General features: G+C 41.0%; 1 protein-coding gene across 3 annotated transcripts in view; it reads right to left on the bottom strand.

The window, feature by feature from the left end:
- The window catches only part of arhgap29a (Rho GTPase activating protein 29a), a 39,519-nt gene that overhangs the window by 1,883 nt on the left and 11,161 nt on the right, over nt 1-26,475 (bottom strand). For 2 of the 3 annotated variants that reach the window (XM_047349818.1, XM_047349819.1), the window contains exons 3-22: nt 19,068-19,211; nt 15,330-15,426; nt 14,608-14,680; nt 13,506-13,566; nt 10,741-10,887; nt 9,602-9,666; nt 9,412-9,522; nt 9,224-9,304; nt 8,655-8,837; nt 8,401-8,538; nt 8,137-8,315; nt 5,610-5,779; nt 4,826-4,954; nt 2,976-3,074; nt 2,666-2,829; nt 1,683-1,871; nt 1,002-1,139; nt 680-915; nt 281-581; nt 88-196 (exon numbers count right to left, since the gene is read on the bottom strand). In XM_047349818.1, coding sequence (XP_047205774.1) covers nt 88-196; nt 281-581; nt 680-915; nt 1,002-1,139; nt 1,683-1,871; nt 2,666-2,829; nt 2,976-3,074; nt 4,826-4,954; nt 5,610-5,779; nt 8,137-8,315; nt 8,401-8,538; nt 8,655-8,837; nt 9,224-9,304; nt 9,412-9,522; nt 9,602-9,666; nt 10,741-10,887; nt 13,506-13,566; nt 14,608-14,680; nt 15,330-15,426; nt 19,068-19,211 — 2,814 coding nt within the window. Of the gene's footprint in view, nt 1-87; nt 197-280; nt 582-679; nt 916-1,001; nt 1,140-1,682; nt 1,872-2,665; nt 2,830-2,975; nt 3,075-4,825; nt 4,955-5,609; nt 5,780-8,136; nt 8,316-8,400; nt 8,539-8,654; nt 8,838-9,223; nt 9,305-9,411; nt 9,523-9,601; nt 9,667-10,740; nt 10,888-13,505; nt 13,567-14,607; nt 14,681-15,329; nt 15,427-16,496; nt 16,758-19,067; nt 19,212-26,475 lie in introns of those variants that run through there. The other variant, XM_047349820.1, reaches the window with a different exon arrangement.

Raw genomic sequence — 26,475 nt, 5'->3', positions numbered from 1 at the left:
AAAAAGAATAAACATATCAAGATATATATGCAGATCTTTCATGGTCCTTAAAGGAACGATCTTTATGAAGATAACACAAACACTGACCAGGTTTGAAGTCACTTCCATCGAGCGTCGGCATGGTCTCCTGAACCTCAGCTAATAAGTGTGAAGAAGGTATTATGGAGGAATGCCTCTTAAACACCTTTGAGCTCTGCTGTAATATCAGAAAACAAATGTTAGCCGTTTTCACCCTTCTGACCCGTTAACGTCAGCGTCTATTTGTCAGTTAAGTTCTCACCTCCTTGATGTCTCCCAGCGACTTGGAGTGCCTGCTCAGCTGCTCCTTCTCCTGCTGGGTGAGGCAAGGGTGAGAATCTGCCTCTGTGGGTGAGATGCTCCGCAGAGGGCTGAGAGGGGTGTCAAAAATCATCTGGTAGTGTCGGATCAGAAGCTCCACAATGAGTGCCTGGTAGGGGTAATCCACCAGAGAGGAAAGGGAAACTTCGGCGTCTGCCTGCCTCGGCTTGATCAGCGTTGGGCCGAAGATGATCCCAAGATTGCTGGCCGTCATCTTGTTTTCCTCCGAACACTCGGTCACCCTTAAAAGGAAAGAAAAGAGAAGCAGTTTTTCCCCACTCTGAGTCTAAAAAGTAGATTGATGCTCATGTAAATGCATTGTTTGGAGAACCTCCGGTACCTGTGAAGATGCTCTATGAGGAACTGCAGGGTCTTGTAATGTCCTGGAGGCAGCTGTCTCACCAGATCCTTGATTTTGAACAGCACCCTGTTGAGCTCCACGCTGAATTGGGCTGCTGTAATGGTGCTGGGACTGAGCCGCTGGGCTTCAAGTTCTTCCACGATGATGCTCTGGCTTTCCTTCGCCAAACCGATGAAGTCGTTGTAATAACGGAACAGAATGAGCGGCTCTGGAAGCTGGAGAGCACGAAGCAGACGTTCAACCATGAGTCATGTTTTTTGGTTTTTAACTTGGGCTCAAACATTTGGAGAAAGCAGCCTACCTGTCTCAGGTAAAGTTTGAGCACGTTGCTGATGTCGTGGGGATACAGTTCGGACAGCTCTACCAGGTCTTTGCCGTTCTCAAACGCCTGGCAAAGCTTCTCCACCCGAGACTTGGCACCGTTCACGCGGTAGATCCCCTTCAGAGCACATAAACAAAACGCTTTCAGTGCAGGAAACTCAGATGGCCTTTTCTGACTCCCAAAGTAGAAACCGGGGCCGACGGCTCTGGAATATTAACGGGCACCACAAAGAAAGGCCGTGCAACCTGAAAACTGTTTAGTTAACTTTTAAATCGAGGCGTACAACAGCTAGTGTTTTTTTTAACCCCATTATTTTTTGTTTGTTGTTTCCCTTTAAAAAAGGTAAAGATTGGATTCTATCTGATTAATTTAATCTAGCAATTAGTGATGCACTAATCAGAATTTTATTGCAAATTTCTGAGAACCTGTTTTAAATTCTGGTTCCGCTTTCAGAAGCGTAACGAACAATTTACTAAACATTTCTATTAGGCCTTGATGCCCAGAGAGATGATTCATTACATCCAGACAAAACTTCCCAGAGTTCTCAGTTCATTTTAAAGCAGAAAACACATTCCTGTGAATTTAACCACAGATATTTCTGCAGTGAGATTTATTGTGTATACAGAACCAAAAGCCAGAAAATGGAATAAAAAGAAATACCTTGATGTTGAGCGCCCTGTTCTCTATTTCAGATGTGCATTTCCGGATGATGAAGGGGACGCCATCAGGAGTGTTTCTGGCCGCCTGCGTGAAGTCGATGCCGAACAGGTGAAGCCTGCCCTGGAGCTTCTTGTGGCCACACTGGATGGCCAGGGTTTCCAGACACTTCTTGTGACAGGCCAACGAACACTGCAAACAAGCAAGTTAAACTAAATAGATTAGAATAAAGCAAAAACAGACCACAGAATCGGGAAGCCTTTTCATTTTTTATTCACAAAAGACATTTCAATACATAGACAAATCAAAGTGCTGGAAAAACATTCCTTCAGTAAAAAGAGAAAAAATAGGAAATGCGTAAATCTGCAGACACAAATAGAAGTGTGATAAATACTTCATGGGAACCTCAGATTAAGCCAAGACTTCCCTGTAACCAGCACTGCTGAGGGACTCCAACACTCTGCAGCAACATGAATGCTTATGTCACCTTCCTGTCAATATGTCAACCAGTATTACATATTTTAGCTTTTCCAGTAACTCCTTTATTTGTTTTGCTCAGTGTATCTAATAAATGTGGACAGAAACTTGATCTAAAGTCAACAAAACAGGGAGGCTGACAGAGAGGACTCTTCACAAGACAAACAAAGCCTCTTCAGTTTCATCTGCCTGATCCCCCGACTGAGACCAAGCAGCGGGTTCGGTCTCCAAGGAGAGATGTGACCATTTTCAACTTTTCTTTTTAATTCTTTCTCATTCAAGCATTTCGATTAGGGAAAAAGGCTTTTTTTCTCCTACTGTTTAAATGTTTGCTGCTGTGGGTGATAAAGAAGCTGTTGTGCAACTTTGGCAGTTTGTTTCATGAAGTCTGAATGCAGCGAGCTGGAAATACTAAAAAGGTCTGAACACCAAAAGGTTTGGCCTGGATCAGATTTCATTCTGTTAATTTAAAAAAGAAGAATCAAATAAAGTGAGGAATGAGAGCTTACCTCCTCACATTCGGCTCCATGAAACACCACCAGACTGTCGCATTCTCTGCATTTGGAGGGCGCGCGAAGCTTCCTCAGTTTGTGGGTCTGGGCTGCTTTGGACATCTGGGTGTTTCTGAATGGTCCTGGGGAGCTGGCTGTCTCGATTATCATCTCACTTAAACCTAGGCGTAAAGAGGGAAAAAATAAGCTTTAAATACAACCCTATGGAGAAAAGGATTAATGAAAACTACACACAAAAAAAACCACAAAAAGGGTCAAATAATTCCCAAAGACCAGAAAATATGAACAAAGATCTGGTTTGACTCACCATTATCCAGCGGCGAGGGTGGCTCTCTGTCGTCCAGGTCATCAGCAGACGACATGGTTCCCGTAGAGGGAGTTCTTGGCAACCTTCTCTTGAAGTCCCCTGAACAATAAGGCAGAACACACATGTAAGACCACATCTTCAGTCATATCATATCCTCTCCGGCTGCTTAGAGTGAAAATAATGAGAAAATCTGATGATTTAATGCAGCATGTGAAACGTGTCAGGTTCCTGTCGATGCCCAAACATTGTAGCTGATTGTTAGTGATGGGCATCCACACCGGCTGATTAATGGTTGCTTGCAGGATCATTTTAGGGATGCAGCTCTGTTTCTGAAGAACCTGGTGAGGAGGCTAATCAGGGAGACATTCGCACATAGTTCACACTTTCCTGTTCGTAACTAGTGATTATGCAAATTGTGCACCAACATCCACACCCCCACCAATCAGCAAAGGTTATTCTACCCAAATGGTTTCATTAGAATAACAAATTATTGCACTGAGCAGGAAAAAGTAGAGGAAAAGTTGTTTTGGAAATAAAATCATTATGCAGGATTATTTACATCTGATTTTTAATTAAAATAAAAGGTGAGGAAAGAATCTCATAAAGGGACACCATGAACATTTTTCTTTTAGCACATTTGTGATTTTAGGAGGACAACAGAATAGTGGCACTGATCAACCCACAGAAATCTGACCTCGCTCAGACATTAAAAGAATCAGAAATAATTTCAGGAAACACAAAAGGGGACATGATCGAAAAACTAAAGTGTGCAATCAAAAAGACAGCCAAATTGGGATTTTAAATGACAAACCGGGATTTAATAAAAAAAATTAAAGATATCAGTTTTCAATATTTCTCATGTATGTATCTACCAGGTTTACACATCTAGAGGTAGCTGCCGGCCTGCTGGACTGGAGGAGTATCTGTGAACATCAGCTTTAAAGTGTTTCCACAGACTTTCGACTGGATTTATGTCTGGACTTAAACTGGACCAATTTAAAATATGAATATGCTTTAATCTAAAACATGTCATTGTAGTTCTGTCTGTATGTTTATGGTCGTTCTGCTGGAAGGTGGACCTCTGCATCGGTCTCAAGTCTTGGATTTCTTATTGAAACTCTTCCATAAAGTCCAGATCTGTAAACCTCTCCACAACCTTTTTTCTGACCAGTATGGAGGGTCCTTGGTCTTTACATGTTCACTCATGTTCTCCAACAAACCTCTGAGAACAGCTATATTTATGCTTACATTAAGTTACAAACAGGTAAACTAAGGAAATGAGCTACATTTAAAGAAAATCTGCTGCACATTTAGGGCTTTCAGAAGAAATGAATACAACTCAGTTATGTACTGAGAAAAGAAAAGAAACCTTAATAAAACAGATGGAAGTTTTTGATGTTAATGTGACATAAAGTGACACGAAATTGTAGTACACCCTGAGTACGGTGGCATAGCAACAGGGAAACTGTTTTGTGTTGGCATTACTTGCACAACATTAAACAAAAAGAAATAACATTACGTGGTTGCTAAGCCGGTTGATTGTGAGATAACATGACAACAATGTTGGGTGAACATCAAGTTCACTCAAACATGTTCGCTGTTCCAGGGCAACTGAGAAAACCCGTAACAGGCAGTGTCTCTCCTACATTTTCTGTTTCTGTCATTTAAACATGGCAGCTCTGGCAAGCTGGCTTTCTGGAAACGCCGTTTACCATATTAAATAGTGATTTATCACCTGAATAGCTCAGTTTGGCAGCAAGCGATAAGTGTAACGTGGATGTTGACGGTTCAAACAGCACTGGGTGGGGATGGAAAACTGTGATGCCAATCAGTAAGGGAGGGTCTACTACCTGGACTTGCAGTGGGTGAGTCCATGGAGCGTGATTCGCTGCTCCCTCCAGCACTTTCTGAGTCGCTGCACATCCCTCCACCCTGATTGGCCGAACCCCAGGGGCGAAAGGGACCCTGAATTCGAAGTACTGAAAAGAGAATCCACACATAAAAGGCTTAAGCAGATGTCTGCAGGGATCCTTGATAAACACCTTCTGGTGTTAATATTCACAACAGATGATGTGGAAAGGATTCTCAGTATTTTTAGTAAACATTGCGAGTTCATTAATCACTGAGACTGATATTAGTAAAGCACATGGAACAGTTTGTCCTGTAGTTCTATTTCATCCCTACTGACCGACAAAGGGTGGTGCTGAAAGCACTGAATGTTCACTTCGCACATGCACAGTTCGAGTAATTATACTGTGGAACTAAATTTAGTTCCTGTGGAACTAAATGATAAACCTACACGTGTTTAGGTGTGCTGCAGGTTTCTAAGAACACCCTCTCTGGTGGGCCAGTGCAGGACACAATCACAGTAAGGTTATGGACCATGTAATATTGATGAAATGTAGTCAACTTCATACTTAAATCACTTATTTTACAAAAAATTTTAAATGTATACAAATATTTTGCCAATGAATCTTGGAAAAATCATAAATAAACTGAAGGACAGGTTTTATACACATAAAAATGCCTAAAAAATTGGCCAGAATTGCACAATTTGACTCCACTTTTATCAAAAACGTTAGAAGTGCACATCAAGTATTGTAATGTCTGGGTAACACTCTAAAAGGAACCTACCTTGGATATCAGTGCCACCATTGGAGCGTCTCTCTGCAATCTTGGTGTGGTGGGTATTGCTGTGACCGTCCACGTCTTCTCCACCCAGGATGTCAGAGGTCACGGATGTCTGCGACAGGTTGCTGTGGGAGGAGTGGGTGCCACTCAGTGAACGCTTGTTTGAAGGCAGCCTGAACCAGAAAAGGGAGCAAAGAAAACATTAAAACTGAAATCAAAGCAGAGCAGATGAGCCAAAACCCAGTTTCACATGCTTTAAAAATGACATTTAAATCTATGTATAATGGAAACATTTCTATAAAACTTTCCCTCGCCGAGTTCTACTGACTTTAAAAGATACAAACCCTTATCAAATGTAGCATCAAGCAGCTAATTACGTTTGCTAATTCTATCAGCAATACAGGAATCCCTGACTAATCCTAATATCATGAGATCAGGACATCAAACACAGCAGTCAATTACTGGATGGTGATGACGAACTGACGCTGAAGTAGGGCCAATCCTGCACATCTACAAACGATGCTTTCCATTGTTAACCAAAGTATCCAACAATACACCATTAAGTAGGTCACTGGTCTATATTTAAGCTTTTGGGGAGCAGTGTTGTGGGTGAACGTGAGTGTGTGTGGGTGTGTGCCCAAATTTCATTTCCTCTCTCCCAAGCTGAACTCTTTTGATCAGAGGGATCATGGGGCGGGGGGGGCGGAAGAAAACTAAGTGAGAACAAAGCACTCTGTTATTCACATCTGCCTGGTATGTACGCGAGTGAGTGAGTGTAAATGTGAATGGGAGTGATAACAAACCAGAGGCAACAATACCCTTTCTATTGAAAAAAAATATAAAAATTGGAAAATTTTCCCTCAAAACACTTTAGAGAAGCAGCCAACATCAATGTCAAGTATTTGGATTTCCTGCTTCGACACTGCTGTCTTCAAAAGTCCAAAAACCTCCACTGGCTTTAACAACACGACATACACTACCCACAATATTTAGGGATGTTTGGCTTTCAGGTGAAATTTGTGGAAAATGTAAATCGCTACAGTGATATTATATCATGAAAGTAGGGCATTTAAGTAGAAGCATGCAAGGGTAACGCCTCATCTCCAACAATTTATTGAAACAAAAGCCAACAACAGTGGTGGGTGTACCACAACAAAAAATGTCTCATGCTGTTCTCAGATGGACTTATTGTCTGCTGAGGCATGGCATCCCACTCTTCTTAAAGGGCAGCCCTCAGGTCATTGAGGTTCTGGGGGTACAGAGCTATGAGCCTCTAAACGGCTACTCAGCTGATCCAAGAGGTTTTCTATGGGATTCAGGTCTGGAGAAAGAGCTGGTCACTCCATTCGAGGTACCCCAATCTCCAGCAGCGGTTCCCTAAAGATGCGACCTCGATGAGCTGGAGCATCATTGTCCATGAAGATGAAATTATGCCTGTGTTGTTAATGCAGTGGCACAAGGACTGGATTAATGATGTTATTCAGGTAGTATGGGCTTGTCACCATACCATTCACAAAGTGTAGGGCAGTTCTGTATGGACTAGATACACCTGCCCACACTGTACCTGGTGGTGTGGTCGGGTATCCTTGCTGGTTGTCTAGCAAGCAGACCACGCTGATGTTCCTTAAATGTCCCTGGAGTTGAGTGGCATTCCTCATACAGTTCCACAGGGCACTGTTTACAACGAGGTGGTCATCACTGTGGGATGTGGCCAAAGCACGTCCACTTCTATGCCTTTCTGTGACTTTTCCAGTCTGTCTGCTGCAACCTGCTGATGACTGTGTGTGACTCTCTAAGCTCAGTGGCCACCTCCGTCTGAGAACATCCTGTTTGAATCCTCGCAATGGCGAGGTACCGTTGATCAGTGTTGGGTGTTGTCTTGGTCTTATGACGTCAGAATGTGAACAGCATGATGAGGAGGGAGTTTAAATACTAATTCTGATTGAACCAGAAACCTTATTTGTCAAATTATGGATCACACCCCTGGTTGTGAATTTTTGCCATTAGGCTCCTTGTTAGAGAACAACAAAGTTGTGCAAAACGTCTGGAAACATTGAACAGGTGGATATGTGCAATCAAAGGTGTAGAGGTTATAGTGCATTTTAGCTTCATCCTGAAATTTCACCCGAAAGCCAAATATCCCTAACTTTTTCCGAGTAGTGTAAATTTACTATACAAAGTGTCGTTTCAAGTTGTGACTCTTGATAATCTTCTCAATCCTAAAGCGAAGCTCCGCTTTTCTTAGTTTTAACATTAATTCAGCAGTGATCTGGTAACATCAATCTATATCTAAAGGCAAATAAGTTGAAGAAATTGGGGCACATCAACAAAAGTCTGATTGTGTGGCAATCACATCCCAAAATGCATAGAACACACACTTGGTTTTAGGAAAATGGTTCAACTGTAGTGTGTGTCTCAGAGGGAGACATCAACTCCTATCCAGTACTGTCTTCATACTGTAGTGTAGCTGTTCGTACCCACTGAGGGAGTACATGGAGAGTATATTCAGTCTGGTATTTTGGCATCTCACCAAGTGTTTGAATCTAATGAGTGTGTCTCCAGGCGAGGCCCATCAGTTGGCAAACTCCTGACGAACTCGATGTAACGGTGACCGGGCTCATACTGCTTGGCGTTTTCACATAAACTCTGGTGGTTGACGGGTAAAGACACAACCTGGGCCTGCTGGAGCTGGAACCAGTTGACGGTCACCTACAACGAGAACCAACCTAATAAATCATACATTTCTTTTACTCCTCATCTGTCAGCATGGGGCACATTATCGATCCGAACTTACAGCCTTGAGGGTGAGGTCGCACTGGGAGACCATTTTTCTGATCTGAGTGATGATCTCACTCTTGGTGTTGGCCAGGTCCACTCTCTTCACACTCACATCAACCTGACAAGCTTTGGAGTGATCCCTAGCCTCCTCAGCCTGTCAAATGAGGACACATATTGAAGAAAATATGACGGATTTGTTTTTGTTTTAAGCGATAATTAGCAGGAAGGAGATCTACTTGAAAACAAATCTAAATAGAGGATGTGCTCTACCTTCTGCAGGGCCTCCTCCTCTAGCCTACGCCGCTTTTCCAGCTGTTTGGCTGTGGCTGCACTTCCTCCTCCCGCAGTCTGCTCCTCCTCCAGGCGGCTGGTGCTCACCTTGGCCTTTTCGTATTCTTCCTGTCGCTGGGCCTGCAGCAGCCGGGCCTTCCTCAGAGCGCTGTCTGCATCTTGCTGGAGACAAAAAATATAAAAAGTTAATTTACAGGCTGAAATATAAACCAGAATCTGCAGTAATTCCTATTATAAACATGCAACCCAAGGATTACACTATCGTTTATTGTACACCTGATCAATACGAAATGTTTAGAGACCTTTTTGCCCCTTTTGGAATAATACGTTGTATAAAGTGACTGTATAAATATGTTAGGAATTTAATAATCTGCACCACTGTTAGTTATTCTGTATGAGAAACATAATGGCATATTAGATGACTTCTTGACATAAACAACAGCCTTTCAGAATCTTTCTCAGACTGAGATCCCAGCTCCATAAATCCTTCCACACCCTATCCGAGTGCGATGATATTCAAAAAGTAAAAGTGCTGACTGGCAACTCACCATTTTCTTTTGCTCTCTCTGCCACTGCTCTTTGACCTCTTTCCGTAGTTTGTCCAGCTCATTCTTTCTGGCCAGCAGAGGCTGGAAACAAACACACCCCATCTTTAAGAGCTCTTTTTCCATTGTACGACAGCAGACAAAAGTCATATTTAAATTAAATAAATAACGCAGTCGGTTGGATCGATTACCTGCACAAACTTGTTGCTTTGGAGTACTGCTGCAGTTTGAAGTACCAGCTGACTGTATTCGATGTCATTTTTGAAAGCAGTCATGTATGTCTCACGGAAGGGCATGAACTCCTTAAACGTGGGAGGAAAAGCCCGAACGTGAACACTTATCATGTGTCAGATGAGGAAATGAGCTGCAGCATTTTCTCACCTGCTGACTTGCAAGAGTCTTGGCGGTTTCTGCCATCTTGGCGTAACTTTTGGCACACTCGATATCTGCAAATAAAATAGAACATTTTCAGCCTTTTTCTGAGCACCACTGTTGTTACACTAATCAATAGTACTTTACAGTCTGTCCTGTACAGGGCAAATGTGAGCTTTGTGTGTTCAGCTGAAACCATTCATTAACTGGTCTATCAAACAAAAGATCTCACACTACAAACTCCAACCTTGAGCTGAGATAATATTATCAAACAAACCTCCAGTAAATCCCCCTGATTCCAACTCTCTCTGAAACTTTTTGTTTGGACATAAACCCAAATATAAAGCTGACCAAACAGAGCTGACAATAAGCCAAACTTGGAACTGAAGTTCATTAAACACCAACAGGAAAAGGAAAGAAAACACAACGATGCCGGAAATATATTTAAACCAACACCATGCAAATTAATTAAGAGTTATACAGGGAAATCAGCTGGTCACCAGAATCAGATGATAAAAACAGTTTAAACTGTTACAGCCCGGTCAGAAGCTCAAGAATCCGATTTGTTTTTTGATCAGTGAATCAACCTACTGAAGCCGTACCAGGTCATCTTCACAACAACACTCTTTAGTGTAGAAGTTGTTACTGAGTAAAAAAGACTCAAAGATAGAAATGTTTAGTATCAGTAAAATGTAGGTAGACTACACTTAACAGCTTTTTCTTACAGGTTTTATGTTTCCTGTGAATTTATTTTTAAACACCTCACTGATAATAAAAACAACTGACTTTGAGTCTTTTTTTTCCCTCCAGTATAAACTTCCACACCCAAAAGTGTTGCAGTCAGTGTTCATGTGTGGTGTGAGATAACAGAAGGATATGATTTTTGAGTTTCTAACCAGCCAAGGACTAGTCAGGGGACGGGTCACATTAGAAAACCGGCCATTTCTGATTTCTCTGAGCATCCCTGAATAAAAACCAACATTTTTCAAGGAAATCTGTTTGACCAAACCAGTTTAGATGAAGCATCCTTAGTCCTTGTCAGAAACTTCAATCAATGCCTTTATATCTTACAGTGTTGTTTACCCAGAGGTGCTCCTGAACTCCACCCTCAAAAGCAAAATTAGAAATGTACCAGTGGTCTAACTCACCCACGCTGAGCCTCTTCTCCACCCATGCCAGGAGCTCCTTGGTGTACTTGGACCATGCCTTGGCATAGAGCAGAACCGACTCCACTCCGCTGTCCTGCCGCTGCAGTGTCCTGTCCACCTCTTCGGGTCGAACCGGTAGAGATGGCCCTGTGATCGCAAAGGAGGTACAATAAAAAGGTTTGTTAGAGGTGGGCTCCAACATGACTGATGAATACCATACATAAAAAGATCTATAAACATGATCCTGGACCTGCCACATGCATGATTACAAAGCAAAATTCAAATGTGTGAGCATTTACACAGCAATGACCTGTTTGAAGAGTTTCAGTCAGGTTTCAAAGCTCATCATAGCACTGAAACAGCTCTCCTGAAAGTCACTAATGATATTCTTATGGCCTCAGATAATGGACTTGTGTCTGTACTGGTTCTGTTAGATCTCAGTGCTGCATTTGATACAGTCGACCATAATATTCTCTTAAAAACGCTGGAATATTCTGTAGGGATCAGGGGAACAGCGCTAGACTGGTTTAAATCTTATTTGTCTGACAGATTCCAGTTTGTTCATGTAAATGATAAATCATCTTTAAACTCCAGGGTTAATTGTGGAGTACCACAGGGTTCAGTACTTGGGCCAATTCTCTTTACTATATATTTCCAATAGGTCAAATTATCAGGCAGCATAGGATAAATTTTCACTGTTACGCTGATGATACTCAGCTTTACCTATCCATAAATCCTGATGAACTACAAGCATGTCTTGAAGACATAAAAACTTGGATGAAGACAGAAGTTGTCGTCTTTGGAACGGAGTCTTTGAAAAAGAAACTGCTTAGTCAATCAATTAACCTGGATGGCATTAAATTGACCTCTGGTAATAAAGTAAAAAACCTTGGTGTTATTTTTGACCAGGACATGTCATTTAAATCCCATATTAGACAGGTTTCTAGGATTTCCTTCTTTCACCTCCGGAACATCGACAAAATTAGAAATATCCTATCCAGGAGTGACGCTGAAAAACTAGTCCATGCATTTGTTGGGTTGTACTGGAATTCTAATTTCCCCTCGGGGATCAATAAAGTATCTTTGAATTGAATTGAATTGAATTGAAGGCTGGACTATTGTAATTCTTTACTATCAGGATGTCCACAAAATGCAGTTAAAAGCTTTCAGCTGATTCAGAATGCTGCAGCAAGAGTTCTAATGAAAATTAAAAAGATAGATCATATTTCTCCTATTTTAGCTTCCCTTCATTGGCTCCCTGTTAAATCTAGAATAGAATTTAAAATTCTCCTCCTCACATTTAAAGCCCTTAATGATCTAGCTCCATCATACATCAGAGATCTGATTGTTCCATATGTTCCTAACAGAGCACTTTGTTCTCAGACTGCGGGTTTACTGGTGGTTCCTAGAGTCTCTAGAAGTAGAATGGGAGGCAGATCCTTTAGTTATCAGGCTCCTCTCCTGTGGAACCAGCTCCCAGTTTTAGTTCGTGAGGCAGACACCCTGTCTACTTTTAAGGCTAGGCTTAAAACTTTCCTTTTTGATAAAGCTTATAGTTAGAGTGGCTTAGGTTATCCTGAACTATCTCTGATGTTATGCTGCTATAGGCTTAGACTGCTGGAGGACATAAGGACCACTTTCACCCTCTTCGCTACATTCTCACACTACTCTCCAATTTTGCATTATTTGCTGCTATTTCAGCTTCTAACTTTATGTTCTCTCTCTTTTCTCTTCCTAGAAGCTACACCAAGTTTCAGCTGGCAACAACTTAATGCTCACTCTCTACCATGACCCACATGGCCCAGTCTTTCAGTGTTTAACCCTTTCTCTCTCCTAGACATGGTGATTGACTGAGCTTAACTGTAACTAACTGTATGTGCTCTCTTTCAGACTCTAACCTTAAAAACTGGCTCAGAGTTTATCTGTTCTTTCTTTCTAGATGGAACGACTAAAGGAGCTACATCCATTAACATTTACTTTTCCTTCCCATAGAAAGTACTCCTAGATCTGTGCTTCTTTGTTCTCTTTGTGTCTCTGCTCTGTTCTCTCAAACCCCCAGTCGGTCGTGGCAGATGGCCGCTCACACTGAGCCTGGTTCTGCTGAAGGTTTCTTCCAGTTAAAAGGGAGTTTTTCCTCTCCACTGTCGCTACATGCATGCTCAGTATGAGGGATTGCTGCAAAGTCAACGTCAGTGACTGTCCACTGTCTCTACATGCTCATCCAGGAGGAGTGAATGCTACAAGTCTCTGACTCAATGCAATCTGCTGGGTTTCCTTAGATAGAAAAACTTTTTATCCAATTTGAATAAATAACTGAATCTGACTGCACTGTTCAATGGTTAGGATTAATTGGAATGTATGTACCTGACTTTTGTGAAGTGCCTTGAGACAACATGTGTTGTGAATTTGCGCTATATAAATAAACTGAAATAAACTGAATTGAATTGACTGAGTCAGCGGAAAAAGCCTATTCTGACCTTGGCTATTGGCTAATACCATCCAGGCTAACCATAACTGACAGCAGACATGTATTATGTCAGTCAGGTGATTGTTTACTACCTGTTCAATCCTTTAGACAAAGCAGGAAGACAGTGTAAAAAATAGGTCCAGAAATAAAAAGCAGCAAGCGCAGCACCACATAAAAACTGATTCACACGTCATTTATGTACAAGTTCTTTCTTTCCTCCCAATCTTAAAAGATTAGCTTCCATCCAGAACTACAGTGGTGAAGGGAGTACAGTAGCCGTGTGTTCAATCTGTCTTACCTGGCGGATCATCTTTCTCAGGCCCGGATCCTCCAGATTCCACGGAGAGGTTCTCAGAAGACTGAAAAACATTGAAAATGCAAGGTAGAAAGGAAACTTTTCCTACTTGAAAACCAGAATCCTCCAGTAACAGTCATGACGCGTTCCTTATCAGAGAGTCAGACCACTTTTACAGTAAAACCTCTGACAGGAAAACAACAATGCAGTGCAACAATTTATCACTGGAGGAGGATGTTTAAGACAAATGCGTCAGCCAGCAAGGGCTTGGTTCACCCCTGAACTCTGCACTCTGCCGGGTAATCTTTCACTTGTCTGGTCGGACAATTTGGCTTCATTAAGCCACATCCTGCTGTTAAAATGGCCTCAGAACAAATTGACATGCGCGCAAGAATATGTACAAAACAGAACGTGAGCTGTTTTTTGGCTTATTTTAGATACATTTCTAGAAGGCAAAGACTTTTAACACAAAATATGTGCTTAAATAGGCCCTGTGGACTGGATTGTTTTTCTGTTTCTGTTAACACATCTACATTACAAGATTTTAATTGCGATCTCTGGGCACAACTCACTAGCAGAAGTGTAAAAACAGTGTAGTTTCCCTGCCACGCCACTAGTAGGCAGTATGTTCTTTGAAAATTCACGTGCGTACAAACACACTGTTTCAAAAGGCAACACCACTAAATAAACTTTCAGAATGGCAGGAACGTAAATGTTTACATGGACAGACGACGAGATTCAACTGTTGCTTAGGGTGACTTTTACATTAAAAAAACATTTAAACCCTTAAACGAGTCGTATCCGTTATGTTGTGCACGTGGGCATCAATTTTTTCTGATTGCGGTCATAGTGCGCATGTGCCGGGGCTTCCCCAATCTCCTGTTAACACGACAACGGAGAACGGGATGTCTTTAAGTCCTTCCAGTATGGAACCTGTTTTTAAATGGTGGCGTTGTCAGAGAAAACGCGCGTCGTTGTGCTGTACGTAAAATGAATCGCAACCAAACTTTTCAGTTTAACCAAAAAACTTTAAAGTGTGTACTGAAATCCGAGCGCATGTCTGAATGTGACAGAACAACAAAACGTAAATATTTACTGGTCTTACCCTACTTCTCTTAGTCAGGGGGAGCCCCAACACCGATCCATTCTCTACATCTCCCATAAGGAAGTCAGACACTCTGAAAGAAGAAGCAGAAAGACAAAACTAAACACTAGGCTATTATCACAGAAAGTATTGCAGCAATTATCTATCAATAAAGCTCATATTGCTTTTGTTTTTTAAGAAAAGACAGAATCAAACTCCTAAAACTACTTTGAATAAGGAGAGATGTATGAATGTTTATTGGCTATATAAAAGATAATACGACTCCGGTTCCAGTTTTCTTTGAGGTTTGACTGATTTTGACCGATTCAGATTATTATTTCTAAGGACTAAAACACATAAAAATGTTGCATGTTGTTGACTGACTTAGCAGTTTTGAATCAAACATAAAATTAAGATTTTTCCCATTTATACGTCAAAACATCTTTAATATACACTTGATCTCTACAACAAATATCCTGGTGTTTGTCAATGTGCTAAAAGACTGAAAGTCCTGGCTGATTGACCAATGCATCTCCACTTTATATCTTTGGTAATCAGTCCAGGTAATCGACGCAGTGCTAGTCTGAAATAAACTGCAGCAGGCTTTTCCTTAGTACCCCAACAAGTCGAGTGCAAAAACACCAAAAGTCCATAAGACAAATTACCAGAACCTGTTTGAAAGTAAAGAAAAATCTAAACTAATTTATCTATAACGGTTTCCCCAACACTGACATTATACTTACACATTGCCAAAGGTGAACGCCAATGTGTCAATAGCAGTGTAGATCTCACCAAAAAGCTTCTGTTTGTTCTCCTCGTTCACCTCATTGAAGTTCACTCCTGGTAAAATGTAATAAAGAGAGACAGTCAAGTTTTGGCAGGATATCGAACTGATGAATGCTGTATGCCTCCTTTGTTTGGAGGCATCAACTCCATGGTATGATTCATCATCCTGTTGATGAGGTCAAACATTGAGTTAATGAAAAGTTCTAGAGTTACAGTGTACTCCTCAAAAACCAGTACTTGACAATCTGTTAATGTGCTACGATTTTAAAAATCCAAAATCCCCCCTTCGAAGCATCCAAAAACAACTTTGTTAGTCTGTAAAGATAAGCAGGGACTGCGTGTGTGTGTTTTGCTGTAATCTGTCCAAGCAGTAGTTTCCTGCTGCAAGTCTAAACACAGCGATGACTGAGGACAGAATGAAGGAGGGGAAGCTGCGTAAATACAACTTTAATCAGTCTCTACAATAAACTTCCTGTCCTGACTTAGAAGAGAGAAAATAAACCCCCCAAAAAAGATTGTTAAAAGAGCGGAGAAAACGCGCAACAATACATCAGTGATGTCACGGAGCGCTCTGCTGCCGCCATCATATTCTTGGTCCTTCCTTTCCACTTGAACAATGAAGATTTCTAGAGTTCAAAAGCTGAGAAAGGAGAAACCTTTGTGGAAATCCAACCTTATATTCCATGAACAGTGAGATTTGTACCTTTTGTCATATTTTACTTCTAATTTTCTGGTTTTTTGGAGGGTTTTTTTGGACAATCTAATGTTATAACAAGTTATATGTCTCATATGTCTCTAGAACATCAATCTAAACCATCCATGCATCCATTTTCTATAACCGCTTCTTCCATACAAGGTCACGGGGGAGCTGGTGCCCATCTCCAGCAGTTTACGGGCAAGAGACGGGCTGCACCCTGGACTAAATATCTTCAGTAGTTTGTCAAATCTCTGAAGAAGACAACAAAAATATTCTACAGTTGGTTCTACACCTGATGACACTTTTGTAATCTGCCTATTTCCAAATAGGACAATACCTTTTCTGTTGTAATTCTGGCCTATTTCCCAATTCCTTTGAGAAACCACCGCAAAATTAAATGTAAAAGAACTAAATCTGAAATACCCACCATAATAAGCTTTTTTTGGCCTCCTTCTAGCCGTAATAATCCTTGTTGACTCAAGCAACAAACTCCATGTAAAAGCTTCTGAACCACCTTAAACATGACAAATGTCCTAGTCTTAGGAGTTCTTTCCACAAAAAAGGAGACGATGACAGCGAAACAGATCCATTGAAAAAAAGGTTTTCTTTGAGTAGGCCACAGGTGACGGTTCAGGCAACAATGACTTGAGCAGTTTCCGTTGTCCTCGGGAAGCTTCTTGTTAATCTCAACGCAGCCACTGTGGCCACCTCTAATGAAAAGCACACAACTCCTTTGCCGTTGTATGTCCTCCTCTTCTATCCCACCACTACCCCCCCAACAGGACATCCTGAGGCTTGCTGGAATACAATGCCACAACTTGCTCAGGCCCCAACCAACGGTCCAAATGTGGAAGTTACATCATTGGGGAAAAATGGTATTGTTTGTATGAGAAAAGCACAACATTGTCGAAGCACTCATCATCAGCAAAGACTTGTCCTGCCTTCGTCGAGTGGAGGTGCTTTAGGTCCCGTAGAACTTAACATGACGTTATGGCACAAAGGTACACGACTTCATACTAAGAATCATGGGGAGGAATTGAGTACTGCTTGATCTCCTTGGTCCAAAATTTGTGTTTTATTAAGTTGAAGTTAAATAAAATCTGGTATAACTTGATCACATGTTTCATTTCTTTTCTTAGTGCTTTAAGTGACCTAATTTGCTTTAATATCAAAAGCTTTAAGATTTGGTTATAAAATCTATTGTCACAAGTAGACAATTTGTAGCAGACTGTTACAAAGAGGGTCAAGAAGTAAGCAATTCTGACCACCTAGTGGCAGAAGAGTCCCAGAATTAATCATTAGAAGCTAGGAACTTATGAATCATAACAACTGCAGTTGTTATGAATGAACTTAGGAACTTATTCGCTTAGGCCAATCAATGTTGACAACAAGCTCAATATTTTTTTCCTTACACATCACCTGATTTAGTGATATAGTGACAGTTACTGATACAAGGACCCTACACCTCCATTTTCACAATGTCATACTTTCCAGATTTTACAGGTAATATCTTAAAGACAGTTTTTATACACTGATAAAGAGATGTGATTAATCAGACTTACCTGAATTGTCCAAAAAAATTCAAAATTGTTTTTATAACATTTCCCTAATAGATTTATAGTCTAAATCAAATCCTTCAATTCTGCTTTGACAAAATTAAAGTGTTTTTTGCTACATTATGCCATTATTAATGACAGAGGCGCCCAAATGGCAGATGGCAGGTCAGATCTAGACCCAAAACAAAGGTGCCAATAGACTCCTGAACATTGATTTTTTTTATTACTCCAAAAACATCAATTGATTTTATGTTAGGTAAAACTCCCTAAAACCATTTTTGAAAAGTAGATTTTTTTTAATACGAAAATGGTTAACTGTGGGGGGTTTAACAAGATCCTGTCCCATAGGTTCCTGCCATGTTTAAAAAAACAACAATATTTCTTGTCTAAGTGAAGTTAGTCTTACGAAGCACAATTCAGTTGCTGTCAGCATGAAACTTCCTCTGGTGAAATTAGCTCATCATGAGGCCCAGGTATATAGGTGAGAGCTTTTAGCGCGACACTGTTCTATCTATGTTTCAGACTCTTATTCTGAAGTAAGAAATGAAGCAGTTCTCAAGTTGGTCTCTTGGTACGATAGAGTTGACTAATGAAGACTGTTGGTAAGATGGACAACAACTGTTACAAAAGCATTGAATAACTTCAACACTTTTTTTTTACTTGTTTATCTGACATTATGCTGGGTACTCGGTACATATTCTTAGCCACATGCATCTGCTTTAAGGCTTCCTATGAGGACTATAGTTCACACTTTAATGAGCGAGGCTTGCATTAGATTGTGTCTAGAACACTAAAAACACTTCGACCAAACCTATATGATTATACAGTAAACAAGGATTCTTTAGACCAGTTTCAGGTTTATGAAACATTCATTCTGTTTGGGAAAATACACAAATGGAGAATTTTCAATGCTTTTTTGGCATTAGCGGCACCTTGGAATTAGACATAAGATAACATGTAATCAAGCCTGTGAAAACAGATTCTTTAAAATACAGTTTTTAATTTTTGAAGCATTTATTCTATTAATGAATACAAAAAACAGTGGTTTGCCAAAATATTGCTAAAATCTCATCTCATCTTGCCAGCTGAATGCATCGATGACCCTGAAGTCATAAGCGAGCATATTCATTTTGCCGTATTCACATGCAGAGCCTCCTCTAAGGATCTGAATGTTATTCAAAGCATTTTAAGAGATACTTTAAGAAGCTTTGTTATTCTGCTTGTAGGACATAGAAACTGAGTGTTCAGCAGAGCAGGCTGTCATGAGAGAAGGGAGGATGAGATAGGGCAGAGACAGAAAACACACCAAAGGAAGAGTGGAGGAGTGGCTGGCATGTTTTACAGGAAACCTGACAGTTACAGAGTGTATGTGTATGTGTGTGTGTGTGTGTGTGTGTGTGTGTATATACACGTTTTAGGCAAATCTGGCAAGCTCAGCTCACCTTTGACCGTGGCGATCACTGTTCCAGCTTTGCTGAGGATATCCACAGAGTTGAGGTTCTGGTGTTTCTTGATGATGGCCTTTAGGACTCGCAGCAGCTCGCCGAGTCGCTCATGGACCGCCTGATGGAGGCAATCCTGGTGCTCTGGAAGTTTGCAAAGAAGGCCTCATTATTGCCACCACAACTTGCTTTCCTGTCAGGATTTAATCAATTGCCATTTAGAATGTTTTTACTATAACAATATGAGATTATCTGAAAATTATTTTACAAAGAAGTGGCAAAAATGGGCATTTCTAGATGTGCACAACTTGTAGACACATAACCCAAAAGTCCTGCAGTTTATCTGCAGAGAAAGCTGAGTCTAGAAATTAATGACCAAGGAGGGCTGAATACAATTGATTTTCAATATTTGACTTTTCTAAAAAAAAAAAAAAAAAAAGGTAAAATCTATGTATCATTTTCCTTCCAAAACACAATTAGGCTATCACATAAAATCTAAATAAAATACATTGCGGTTGTAGTTTAACATGATGTTAAAATACGATGTAAAACAATACCTTTGCAAGATGTTGTACATAATAGCAAAACGAGAAACACAGCTCAACGGCGTGGCGCCTACATTTGAACTTGGACCCCTTTGACCAGAACAAGATATCCATCTTGCCACCACTCTAGAATTTATTTCCGAGGGTTATAAATGATGTTGCCTACTGTGATTTACAGCTTAGGGTTATAGATGAAATCTAACAGAGTTTTATACAATAAACTATCAGCGAACCGTAAATTAAAACAAATAACTTGGTTTTAATGAACAGTGAACGCAATGGTGATACACAGCAAACGTGAATTTGGCTGGTCTGAACTGTGGCAACCTCAGACAGCAGCCGATCATTCACAGCATCGTAACCACCAACAGTGCATGTCCCGCCCACACAACAAAACCATCAAGCAGAAATGACACTAAGCTGACTGATAAATGTGGACATAAAATGACATTGTGTGGTCCTCCTACAATAGGAGGCTTTATGGTCAGTTAATTATAAAAAACGTGGCAATTCAAGCATCCAGGTATGTGCACTTCACTAGGAGTGAGTCATTTACAAAGGGACAAAATGCACTTTGTTATCTAGTAACCTTGAAACTCTGCTATTGGCATGCTTAAAGGTTCATAAAAGAGAACATGTCAATGAGTAAGGAACTAAGAAAACAAAATAGGCTTTGCTTGTGTGAGGATGACAGACAAGTAAATAGGAGACACCTCGGTCTGTTCCCTCATTTATCACAAAAACACAGCTAAATGTCACTGTGGCCCACAATTACTGCAGTACTACTGTAAACATGTTAAATACACAGGCTGCTGCACACGTTGCTGTCATTTGATGTTTGTACTGTATGTACTGTAATTATCTTCGTCATGTGTTTTAATGACTGGTTGCTTCTTAGTCACACCACACTGGAAACGTATGCAGGATGGTTTCAGGCAGTAAAAGCCATATTCTGCGACCAGGATTACCCACCATGGAAAGAGGGATCAGAAAGACTTTAGCCCTCTCCCGGTTTTGCCTTTTATTTGTGAGCCCTCTTTTCCCCCGAGTGAGACAAACACGTCTGCCAGGCGACCTTTGGGGCCGCCGTGACCTTGATAGTTGCTGATTGGACTGACGGGTTCTCGCTAACCAACAGACAGGTAACATGATGGCCAAAGCTCACCAACTATAATAAACATTACCAGTTTTCCCCACATGCTTGTTTGGAAGGAGAGATGGCTCAAAGCCAGTGACTCAGTGCAATCACAGCTGGGCCAGGCTATAGCTCTTTTTTCGGTTTGTTTTTAAAGAGACTCTTATTTGTTGACTGATGCATAAAACACATTTTACCCGACTCCAAACAACAACCGGCCCTCGTCGTGACTATTTAAAAAACGTTTTACCATTACGGTCCCAAAAATGGCATACATATTTATTACCACTTGCATTAACAACATGTATTGACATAATTAAGCTAATTAAGACCAACAAACATATAGGAATATCTTTTATCACAAAGACTCATAGGAGCCATTCCTCAAACACTAACCATCAGCCCTACCATTAACATAGATGTTAGCAACTTCTTGCCAACATCATTTACTCCGAACCTGCTGTATGCCATGATGTTGCTTATAGCTTTCAAACGTCTCTCCACAGGACCTGTAAAGTCCCATGTTTCACCATAGCAACTCTGCTCATTTATCTTCATCATTTGCCAAGTATAGCTCCTACCAGTACAGAGAACCTGGTGTGTTGTTGATCATACCAGCCTTTTGTGCTTTTGTCTTACAGCCACATGAGGTAGGAAACATGCCAGTGTGCGTTTGGCATAATTATACATCAAACTGAGACTACTTATTTCGACATAATCAATGCACATACATCATTTTTACTGTCAAAAAAAAATGGAACAAATAAGATTAAAATTGGTTTGGAGGAATTGGTATGACCATTATCATTTTGCTTATGAGCCTCTAACAACAAAATTTAGTTGGGTTTTTGTGTTTCTTGCAGTTTTTCCACATATATTTAGTACACGCAAATATTTCTAAATATCAAATCTTTTAAGCATGCGGCTAAACCACAATGATTTTGATAAAGTGCACAGTTTACCACAAGAAGCTCCAACTGTTCATACCGTAATTAGCTGAACTCTGTCTACATACTATATGTTACCTTTACAAACTAGACATGCACCGATCAGTAGCTGTAGTGGCTTCTTTCTAAGGTCCAGTTTTTGTAAATCTTTGACTTGCCAATACCAATTTCTGCCTTCGTGTTCAGCCATATCGATGGAACGACATTTTTGATATGGTGTTTCTGAATGGCCGGTCAGGGCAGATGAAGCTAAAAATATGCTAATTTTGGTCACTAGCCGAAAACAACTGCAAAGGCCTAATCATCTGTCCAGAAAGTCCTGAAAGCATCAAGCTTAGGAAAGCAAGAGATTTACTGAACCCAAACCCAACCCATAACTGCCTGCAAGACAGAGGGTCCTCGTTCCACTAATCAATGGAGGCCAGTTGGCCTGTTTAAAAATCCTAAATGGGGGCTAATTAGCAGGACATTATAGCTGCATCCATCAGCCCAGCAGGACACAGGATGATGTACAGAGACTGATTACTTAACCCTTTAGCTGCCTTTCTGGGTGCAACACTAAGAGAGAAAGGCTTGTTCCCAGCAGGGAGGGCCTGTTACATGAAAATCTGAATAGTTCATTTGATTTAGTGAAACTACTGCGATTCACAAGATGGGAAAATTTAGGAAGTAACAAGAAATAAAAGAGATTTATACCAAGGGCACCTAAATACCCAAAGCAACATACTGCTAAGATGATGTTCTGTTTTTTCCACTGGGAAATCTTTAAGCCTGGAGTGTCCAAGTCTCACTATTGTCCTAAGGCCAACACTGAGGCTTGTCACCTCATGGGCATGCCACATTTATGGACCAATAAATCACAACAGCGTTTCCTGCTCCTTGAGAAAAGGAGCTTTGGCGTTTACGTGTGTGTTTTACTCCTAGTGTAGTAGCTTCTGGAAGGAGCACAAAAGGAGGAGATTGGTGAGTATGGGAGTTTTTGGTCTTGTACTATCCCTTGGGATTTGTCCCGAATTCACCCCTGCACCCCACATCCCAGCTCTGCGGTTAGGAGAGAAGTAGAGAGTCAGAGACATTCCTTGGCATAATGAAGCCCTGGTGAATGAAAGCTACATGGGGATCAGACTCGGATCCCGATGAGAAGGAGGCCGCAGATCAGGAGCGGCTCTGAGCCTGCCAGCAGCACATTGCCAGGTTTTTACTTCATTAGCGTCATGGAAACCCGACATTCCAGCCTCTTGTTTGGGAGCTGGGGCAGGAGCTGCAGGAGCAAGGGGTCGAGGGGCGGAGGGGATGTATAATGAAAACATTGTCAGATCACTCACAATCGAGGTGACATCTCAGTACCAAAATACTGAGCAGATGCTTCAGTGGCCCAGCTTTCCCAAAAATTATTTTAGCCCATTTGATCTCATCCCTACCCCCAAATTTACAGGGCCAACAAGGTACACCCATTATTAGAAGAAATGAGAATAAAGGCCACATAAGAAAGATTTAAAACTTGCATATAACGAAAGTAAAATAGGATGTTGTGTGGGTGATATGTTATCCGACCTGGAAATGAGCTAGATGCAAGTGTGTGCATTTAGCCCTTTCACCATTTCATGCATTTTAAGTTTCGGTCCCTTCATAGGTGGAAAAGTCGGCTAGAGAACAGTGTTGATAAAGTATTTCTACACTATGACTGATCTTGTAACATTATAGTTCTTAAAAAGAAATTTTAATCAACCAAATTTAGTATCAGGAGGTCAAAGCTCAACAAAAACCAGAGATCAAAAATCTGCTACAAAATTCTAATCATTGCATCTCTACAAGGTGTATGGAAAGAAAAGCAGATTACATAATGAAACAGGATAAAGCAGCAAAAGCACAGAACAAAAAAACACGAAGGGGCTCAAAATACAACTGTCAGAGCCCGATGTTTACTGTCAAAATGTCCAAAGTTAATACCTGGTTTGCTTTTTTACAGTTTTGTCTCAAGACTCGGTATTAAAAAAAATTGTATGCACTAATGTCACCCAGCAAGCATGTAAAAACCAGAGAAAATCCAGAACCCAACGTAATGCAAAGCAGTCATGGCATTGTTTCAGCAATATTGAACAGAAAGTACTTGTCGTTAAAACAAGTTAAATGAACGCTTTGGGTGTAACTAGTTCTATAGTTTAACTTTGATGTTCTGGAGAGCGATGTAATACAAACCACCACCTCTGTTGAGCAAACCAATCATTATTCAAACACAAACAGCTGAATTTGCTCAGTGTACACCATATGTTACTAATATCTACTTTGATACTTGCTATCAGTGACTCAGTTCTTTGACATCCCAAGACTTCCACTTGGGCCTGGAACACAATGACAGAGCAGCATTCCTCTAGCTGCAATCCAGGCAATGCTCTGTCATTCACCAAACATTACTGCATTGATGTAAAATGTTTCCTTCAAGCCAGAATGGCCTTGTGGCCTCGTGTCTATGTGAAACGCTTAAAGAGATCGCAGTCAGGACGGCAGGGGTGCAATCATAGACTGCAGCTACTCATGTAGGGGGCGAAAAGCAGTGCTGGACAGAAAAGCATTGACCGCTGTCCTTTAAAAGCTTAATTTGTCCCACTGAATTGGACTACAGCTGGACATTCCTCCTGCTCCTCCAACAAAATCCCCAACGAGTACCCCGCAGCAGCTTTCATTTGAAGGATAGTTATCAAAAGCAAAACGATTTTGGGCTTCGAAAGGCTCCTTTGAGACTTTTTAGCTATTTTTCTTCTTCGAATGGCAACCAAATGCAAGCCTGATAAGAATGACCTTTGTTCAAAAGTGATTCATTTCTAACAGCCCGGGGTGAAACACCACATTCTTTACCAAGTCCCACTCATGTCCAAAACTGACCCCATTGTTTAAGCCTGAATTTTAGGTATTTGCAGCACTTTATGGGGGTCTTGACAAAAATGTCCACTTAACCTCTAACACTTTGTAGGGTCAGTGCAAACGAAGGGTTAGTATATGGCTTGGTATCCCCCTTCAGTGGCCTCGTCCCACTTCTGTCGACGGACCACCGACGGTCCTCTCTGTGGATTAGCAGATTACATGCAGCTGGTAAAAGGCACGGGAATTTAGCTTTTCCAGACCTCTACGGTCACACTGAAACATTCCCTGGCTCTTAACCTTTGAAGCCATTTTTCCCCATGACTGCATACACAAAGAGAGGGAATTTAAAAAGAGACCCCTAGGCTAGACACACAGCACCTTCCACCTAGGTGGGGGGGCTTTATTGTCACCACGCTGGAAGCAACTGCCTTTGTCAAGCTTGTTAACTTTTATTCAGTGAATGCAAATGAGAAAGTATGATCAATGATGGTTGAACTGTCATCTGTTAACAAGATGTAGGCAGCAAACTTCATTCAGAAACATTTCTCCCTTTGACTCTTTGCATATAAATGTTAAACCCAGTGTGGACTAAGGAACTAGCTTCTCTCCTGCGTTTCTCTCTGTCATCATGAGGAAAGATAGGGAACCTTTCTTTGTAAATGCATCTCCCCAACCCACTCCACATGGACACCACGACTACCGCCCACTGTTGATGCAAATTTCTGAAAGTTGGCATTCCAACTATGCTCTCTTAAAGAGAAACTCCAAAATCCCCTCACCGTGCCACCTCTTGTTGGCAGCCAAACTGTTCAGGCTTTTGGCTGAAGTGACAAGAACTGTTCCTGTTGTGAAAAGCAGCAGAGAGTTGGAGTCTGTGGGATGGAAGCTCAAAGATGGGGCCCTTTCCTACACCTGGCAAGAGGCTGTGCAGGGAGGTGAGCGGACATTTAGCTCTGGCAGCATCCTAATCCTGAGAAAACTCTGTCATAGCTATCAAGGCCTTTGATGTTTTTAAAGCTTTTTAAATAAAACAGTTTTTTGTCATTTAAATTTGGTGTCACAAAGAAAAACTTGCAGCAAAGGTGAAAATCGAACAACTCATGAAGATGGATAAGGACATTTGAAGGAATTCAAGAAGAACGTGGAAACAGTGTGCACACAAGGCTTCGTTTCTGCTTAACCACCCCTTCAATCAGCAAGTTTATCAGATACAGTTTGCTGAGCGACAAGGTCAGTATCCCCCTTGCTGGAAGATGTATTTGAAGCATGTACACACAAAGGATCTGCAGCTATCAGGTCTCCCTAAAGTAAAGAACTTTATAATGCCTAAAGGCACTCAGCTATGTTACAAAGAAGATATGAGTGGAGAGAGGAAGACAAACTGCTGCAAGTCAAAACCAGTGCATACAGATACATTTGGATACTCTTGCAGAACAGACCTGTCTGTTTACCAGCGGATCAAACATGAGCTTGTATTACAAAGCCAGTTCAACCTATTCAAGGTATCTGCTGGCTATGAGCAAATTGTATCTAGAGCCTCATACTTGTTATACAAAAGAACTAATCAAACATTTTGTGATTCATTTATTGTGGCACTTCAAATCCAGGTTGTCTGGGAAAGTAAACAAGTAGAGCCATGTTGAGCTGCAGTTTGCCCTGAAGAGAGAAGGGCATTTGTGAAAGCCCAACACAAAAAGGTATTTATCAGTCGACTGATCAAGATAAAAAGGGAAATTAACCTTGAGCTAGCATGTTCTAATTAATTCATGCTACACATGAGCCGTTTCCTTGTTTGCTTGCAACACAAAAATAGGAATAGATGTAAGATAAAGGGATTTTCTCATTCGTTAATGTTTTTTACTCTATTATCCAACATAAATGATTCAAAAAGGCTTCTAATTTTAAAATGGTGCATCACC

The sequence above is a fragment of the Girardinichthys multiradiatus genome, chromosome 21 (assembly GCF_021462225.1).
Source record: "Girardinichthys multiradiatus isolate DD_20200921_A chromosome 21, DD_fGirMul_XY1, whole genome shotgun sequence".
NCBI lineage: Eukaryota > Metazoa > Chordata > Actinopteri > Cyprinodontiformes > Goodeidae > Girardinichthys > Girardinichthys multiradiatus.
This window is presented reverse-complemented; position numbering and strand designations above follow the sequence as displayed.